The sequence below is a fragment of the Varroa destructor genome, unplaced genomic scaffold (assembly GCF_002443255.2).
Source record: "Varroa destructor unplaced genomic scaffold, Vdes_3.0 BEIS01000001.1, whole genome shotgun sequence".
In the NCBI taxonomy this organism is placed as follows: Eukaryota; Metazoa; Arthropoda; class Arachnida; order Mesostigmata; family Varroidae; genus Varroa; species Varroa destructor.
In genome coordinates, this window is record NW_019211454.1 from 18,338,297 (window position 1) to 18,345,278 (window position 6,982).

The 6,982-nt window shown below is 36.2% G+C and overlaps 1 protein-coding gene and 1 long non-coding RNA gene across 9 annotated transcripts; one reads left to right on the plus strand and one right to left on the minus strand.

Moving 5' to 3' along the window:
* On the minus strand, positions 1 to 6,872 carry LOC111252731 (uncharacterized). 8 transcript variants are annotated; one of them, XR_015329113.1, is made up of 4 exons: positions 5,060 to 5,680; positions 3,218 to 3,260; positions 2,790 to 2,907; positions 1 to 541 (listed from the first exon to the last, which is right to left on the minus strand). XR_015329113.1 is itself a non-coding variant. In XM_022811085.2 (3 exons), exons 1-3 carry the CDS (start codon positions 5,752 to 5,754, stop codon positions 345 to 347), a joined length of 372 nt encoding a protein of 123 aa, XP_022666820.1. In that variant the 5' UTR covers positions 5,755 to 5,798; the 3' UTR covers positions 1 to 344. The 8 variants fall into 8 exon arrangements, 2 of the variants coding, with proteins under 2 accessions (XP_022666820.1, XP_086847060.1); XR_002674327.2 differs by lacking the exons at positions 3,218 to 3,260; positions 5,060 to 5,680 and adding an exon at positions 5,892 to 6,872; XR_015329105.1 differs by lacking the exon at positions 3,218 to 3,260 and having other exon boundaries at positions 5,060 to 5,676.
* LOC147758338 (uncharacterized) lies at positions 1,140 to 3,986 on the plus strand. Its single transcript, XR_015329123.1, has 2 exons — positions 1,140 to 1,326; positions 2,002 to 3,986. It is a non-coding gene; the product is annotated as an uncharacterized LOC147758338 (long non-coding RNA).
* Positions 6,873 to 6,982: the final 110 nt, after the last annotated feature.

Consider the following 6,982-nt stretch of genomic DNA (forward strand, 5'->3'; position numbering starts at 1 on the left):
TAGTTGACAGGTTATTTTTGTATATATATTTAGGTTATACTTTATGAAGTGGTAAAAGACCACATTAAACTTGCTACGTGTTACCGACTGATAATATATGAGCAGAAAGTATTTGCAACTATAAACGCACGTACGAGTGTTATCTGAAATTCTGCGTTTGTTTTTACACAAACGTATATTTATAATACTATGTACGCTAAGTATGCTAAGCTTCATCAAAAAATCAGTTTGTTAAAATCGGCTAACATCGTAATGATATATGCAAAGATTCTGAATTTCGGTTCCGAAATGAATGAAAAACGCATTTATTTACGCTGTTCAGTTAATAACTGATCTGTATCTTTTTAGACTGCAGTAAAATGGTTGCAGTGCACCATGTCGGCTAGTCCTGCCGGTCCTAAGCAGAAGTTCTGATAACAAGGTCCTGGACAGCGCTTATAAAAGGGGGGGCAACGACATTCCGGCCTGTTGTGGGGATCTGGGGGAGGCACGATTGGACAGTTGTTTGCGGATTGCATGTCGAGTCGAGGGCAGACGATGGCTGTGGTAGAAGCTTAACGTTACATATTTAAAACACACAGATCTACCTTTATAAATAAAATACATTCATGAGAATCTACTCATGATTGATTTTTAGCTAGGCCATTACACTCACAATGGTCTCAACGAGGAAACATACAGAAGGTCGTACGTCAAAACCCCAACATATTGAGTATTTGTGGTGGTACAAGATTTACTCATGGACTAATCCTTCGTTGTAGACTACAACAGATCTTAATTCAACCTGATTACATAGCTAATTTATTCAAAAGACACACAGATTGTAATTAAACTAAAACTATGGTGGACCACGTAAATTTGACTCAGTTTGCTCTAACACGCTAAATAAATAACTATTTATATAATACTATTAATTCGTTTTTAATATCCTGAAATGCACAGATTAACAAAAGTTAGATTAAATGATTTCAAACGTTTCTATATCTGCCAACACAGCCAGCACATCTAAGGAAGCTCTACTCTTGTATCTAACAAACACGTATCGCTCGTCATGTTTTTTAGAAACTAATTTGCGATTGAGAATTACGCATGAAACATCAAAAATTAAGACATTAACAACATTAAAAGATCAGCAAATGAAATAGTTGTATGCTGAGAAACAATAAGTTTCTTAGCACAAAAAGTATCCGAGATCCAGTTAAGTTTACGTAACCGTATATATATAACGTAAACGTCGGCACGACGCCCCTACAAAGCTAAATCTTTGCTATTAAAAGTTACCGGAAATCCCTCTTCAAGCTTTGCCATCGATATATACAATACAATGTGAGTAAATAAATGTTGAGTAAATATAAAATTATAATGAGATGATGAATGTAGTTCACATTTTTTTTAAACAAAACTCTATGGGGGAAAATTTTTTGATGCTCGGTCGAGTTCTATACCAATTGGCTCATTATCAACGTACCTTGGGGGCGGATATCACATTTTGCTATTACAAAAGCGAAGAACACAATGACAATGCACATGGCCCACTTCATTGCTAATTTGAATTGTCGATAGCTAGACAAGTAGTGTTTTGGGCGTTAGAAGGCCAAAGTCGTATCAAGACCTGAATAGGCACTGATCTCATTTTGCAATATAGGCGGTTAGAGATTTCCTTGCTCACCCTTTTACTTTGACATTATACGACGTTGTTTACGAATAATTCGCGCATAAATGTCAGATAAGGGGAGAAGATGTTACAATTGATAATATCGCATGAAATAGCGACTGTTACGTTTAGCATTAATGTCAGCAAATTCCTAGCCAGTCGTAAGCTGTCGTCATAAATGATCACGTTTTACGATTCTGTTTACGTTTATTGTTTAGTTAGATAGGCGAATATAAATTTTGGTTCAGTCAGAATTTAGAGCATTTGCCTATAATATTTATATTCACCGGTCCAGCAAAAACCGAACACAACGTGAATACCCTTAGCCAAAAGTGTTTTGTTTGCAGAATTTGGTGTCCTACGAATTGAAAACAGCATGGACGCGGTCTGCCGTGCACGTCTCGCGGTTGACAGCTGTTGATCTTTCGTAGAGGGGGAGCTGACATTTTCGGGTGCTGTGCGAAAACTACTTAATAGGCATAATAGCTGTTTCATGGAATCGGAAACAACAGAAAACAGGGCGAACGAAAATATTCAATCGCATATTATCATCCATAAATGGATGTGTTGCGGGCACGAGATGCCGTAGGATTCAACAGCCGATCAGTTTATGTTAGCTGGTTCAAAAGGCGACTTGATTCGCTTGTAGAAACAGTGCGCAGTATAAACCCGCATGTGACTGCAGAATAGGTAGGCTGACTTTACTACATTGGAGTAAATTAGATACTTTCGATTTCTGTGTGGAGTTAATTTTTAAATGCGTCACAAAAAGACCGCGAAGTATAGAACTGAAGGCTCACGTTTATCATACTCGACATAGATATTGTTTCGGCACCTACAGATTCCAAACGAAGAGCAATAGATGGCGCAGAAATGCATACCTCTATACATTATTCGTATACTCTTCAACTAAACAAATGATTTTTATTATGAATTTACATTATCTTCACGAAAGGTTAATGCAAAAGCAACTTCCTGTCGATCTACTACAATGTATCTCATTATCTACAAAGCTCTTTTCTGAGTGAGCTATATTTATACATTTACTTTCCTGCCTACAACGTTTCAGTCATATACAATCAAACGGCGCTATGTCGAGCGCAAGTTCTAATTTCTAAGCTGTCTGTGCGATTACCTTGTAGCTCCTGATCTGCATTTCTGATTACGTTAGCACGCACATGCGATAACAGCCGCGCTTCACCGACAGATGTGCGTAGAGTGGAATCGTAGCAGCCGATGAATTTTCGATTACCCTTTGACACACAATAAAAATAGCGAATTATGCTTTAATTTTTAATTGGAGACTAGAATCGAAAAAAGTGCGGCTACATACCTCTGAGCCTCGTAGAAAATATGGTTTTCGTACATATAGGTGTAAATGTTTTAGATGATTTTCGCGATAAAGCAGTTTATCTATTGAGCTTAAAGATGCATGAAATGGTCTATGTCTGAAACCGGACGTGGAGATAAGTCGTTTTATGCTGATAACTAGCCAACTGAAGCAACAGTACAGGATGTAAAACTCAAAATATATATTTAGCTACTGTAAGCGGAAGAACTCACTTTTCACTTAGCTTTTAATGACGAATTACTGACAAGCGATGCACTGGATTTTGCCGGTGAAACGATCATTTAAATGTTAAGTTTCAAATTGTATTATTCATCTAGAAGCTTTTTTCAGTGGACTGTACATAGATCCGCACAAAGAAGTAACCTATGCTTTGGTCAGGATGTTCGATGATTTCATCAGTCGTACACATTCTGTATATTGTTTCTGTAAAGTTTCAACACTTTGGCTAGCCATGAACAAAACACATGGTTTTTAAATTTCGCAATTGTACTCAATGCCATTGATTATAAGCGTCAACAAACAGCATATTCAGTTAATAGCACAAGGTGCATATGCCGTTCGTTTTCCTTTTTGTTAAAAATCAGTGACTAAGAAGATCACGCTAAATTCAAATTGTCCACTTACCAAAAAGCTGGGCTGGCGTGGGCGACTCTATTGTATTGGGTACTGTATCTATATAAATAGTGATCTCTTAAACTTTGGCCGTAGAAATCATACTATATATAACCCTTCATAGGAAATCACGACTATTTTGATGGCGTTCGCGATCAAAAATACTGCTAAATAAATTGCTTTGTACAGGGTTTTCCTTTCACACAAGCCTTTGTACTCATATTATTACCAGATGAGCCTAATGGCAAAAGAAAGCCTTCACACATTTTGTCAATAGCTTACGCAAGAAAATTTGAGAATGCTGGATGTCGAAGGAGTAACATTTGTGCATTATGTTCAATAAAGTATTTTTTATACGGTTGCATTGAACGCAATGGATTTTTTAAACCACGACTCTGAGGAAAAACTTATTGTAAAAGATTACAGGTGGTATATCGAAATATATCGATGACACTGGCGTTATTTTAATGATGGAAATTACAGTAGCACCATTCCACTCCTAAAACGCAATTACCATTTCCACCAAGTATGCATAGGTACTCTTTTTTTTATTACGTATTATTATATATGACTACTATATTTTTAATTTTATTTTTCTTACTGTTATATTTTTTACTAAATATGAGTTATAAAGTTGAGAAGAATCATTACTTTTGGTTTAGCACGATATATGCGATCTGCACATCATGAATTACGAGAATTTTAATAAATTTCAATTTATCTATTTGATTTGTTCGCGACCGGGTTATTTTGTACTGATAAATAGTATACAATAAATAACAAAAAGTGGACAAACATTACACAACGACAACAGCTAATTTCTTTTCAATAATACGTTTCCTATGTGGATTGTTCTCAGTAAATATAAGTCAAATGTATTTTAGCTCTGTAAGTTGACAAGCTCATCCACTATGACGATGTGATGCTTTTGCAGGAACGTTGGACGTTTTTTGGTTAGATAATTAGTAGTGTTATCCGGTCTCAATACGCCGCGACAATTAGAGAGTATTACAGCTTTAAGTACTGTATTTGAAATTAACCCAGCTCTGTAAAATGGGCCGAGGTCTCTTTATAAAACGGCGAAACTTTGTTTCCGAAATCCTTCTAAAGCAAACGACTTTCCTATGTCTTCATATTATCTAAATATATATTATGCTAAGCTAGGTTTGATTAATGAAGCGGCCAGTACATTGCTAGGCCATACAATGCCGAAACTCTATATAACCGACGTAAATGACACAGTATATAACTGTATGCAGGCGTATATAAATCATGTTTTTAATATTACAAAACATGGTCCATAATGCAGTAATGTGCATAACACATGACAACAGTATAATACTCTATATAATAATACAGTATTATACAGTAGACTATTGACAAGGGACTTTGGCACGTTCTAATAAGTACAGAAATCTAGGCAGAAGAGTCACACTGTCTACCTGTTCGAGTAATAAGTGGCCTCCGGACAATACGAACGCAAATTAGACTGTCGCCTACAGTATTAACTAGATAACAGTTGCGAAATCGAGGAAGGGAATCGAGGTAGATGCTCTTCGTCGTGTCCACTACTCAACAATATGTAGACGCTCGTAGATACCTCTTTAGTTGGCCCTTCTCTACGAAATCGTTCATTGCAGTTTTTTTACTAAAGTTTAATTGAACTCGTGCTTTCGTCTAGCAATACGCCTTCTACACATGTTGCTTTGCGCTGCTTAACAAGTTGCTACAGAATGAGAGGTCCTATGCTGTGTCATCGCTATGCACCAGCAGATATTTGTTAAGTCCGCTTCTAGTCGTAAGCGTTTCACTGCGATCTCTGCGTTCCAACTCACTCTATCGAACTTTCCATGTCATGCTAACAGGTATATTTCAAGCTCTCTTTAGTGCAAACGTTTTTGTCCCAGTTATTGCACTGGAAGTCTGGTTCAGCCTGATCAGCCCTTTTTATGTATTTCCGTATTTCTATAATGTATATAATAATATTAAGAATAAATGATGACTAAGTATTTGCTTAACTACAAAAGTGCGGTCTTCTACGAGCTGTTAAACCGTAAAATACCATAAAATAAGCACATACGTATGTCCACGGCGGTTGACGTACATGCCTTTGCGTTGCTAACAAGTCAAACAACATGTTCTCGAGAAACAGCTGTTCATAAGCGGTAATTGCAAGGCATACCTTATAAACCCGTATATGTTCTAATAATAATCGACGAAGTTTTTACGAAAATAAACTGATTAGTATTACAAAACTACGAGAGCTTTACTTACGTTACAATGCACTTTTGCACTACATTTTAAGAGAATTGTCGCCCATTATTTTCGATACATGAGGAACAGAGAAGTACACACCGAAGGGTTAAACCATTTAGTAAACAGTTTTTTTTTCCAATGAATCGATGTTCATTTTAAGATATTTTCCAAGTAGATCAACATTATTAAACGAAGAAGATTTACATATGCGATTGAAAGCTATTTATTAAAATAATGATGCTCATTTATGAAATTAACGCAAATTCACTGTTATTGTCGCTAAATAGTCAAAGAAAACAATTTTCACAGCTATTTTCCCAGCTTTCATCACATACATTCACTTAGGTAATCAACACAGAGAGCATAAGGGATTGCCTAACGGTTTATCTAGTATTCCTTTGTCCGTTAATGTGTGATATTAGGCTGACTTTAGCTGGTGAAAATGGCTTTGTTATGACGTTCAAGTCGAAGCCTGTTTTGGAGTCCAAAATAGTTAGCCCTATCACACAAGCTTTAAACATTATGCTGACCTGTACGATGCCGCTGCGCCCTTCTTAATATGAATTATTCTAGTACAGAGACGCTCATATTTGCATCAATTATATCGATCATATCAAAATGGTGGAGCCTGCTAATTTAAGTGTCAATTATGTAAACTATTGTACTAGCGCGAAGCTCACAGCGCCAATAAGTCATAAAGAAATTCACCAGAACGGAGAACAACTTCTTCTCGAGTAATATTAATAGTCGTTGCTTGCCCTAATACTTTTCCAGCACTTCAAATATACGCATATTATATAGTATCAACAAACCTATACACAGCTTCTACAATATGGTCGCCAAGTAATAGGAGCAACTGGGATAAGTGATGCAAATTTGCTTACTATATCCGTGAACAACCTAATCACAAATAGATGCAAAATTAATAACCAGAGGATGGACAAGATCGAGATAGCTCATGTTAGCCAGAAAGAATTATATGTATATAGAAACTATATATATATATATATATATATATATGTAGATAAAAGTCGAGTGTTTTGCAAGCCCAAATCTGCTGTGTACGGCGTTTGTCACAAGATAAATACAGCTTTATGAAATATAAATAC

Coding starts and splice junctions, on each gene's coding strand:
- LOC111252731 (XM_022811085.2), bottom strand. CDS start 5,754: ATGTTGTTTGACTTGTTAGCAACGCAAAGGCATGTACGTCAACCGCCG. Junction 2,908..5,697: donor GTCAACCGCCGTGGACATAC/GTATGTGCTTAT, acceptor TGTGTGTCAAAG/GGTAATCGAAAATTCATCGG. Junction 542..2,789: donor TGCAGATCAGGAGCTACAAG/GTAATCGCACAG, acceptor CTTCTACCACAG/CCATCGTCTGCCCTCGACTC.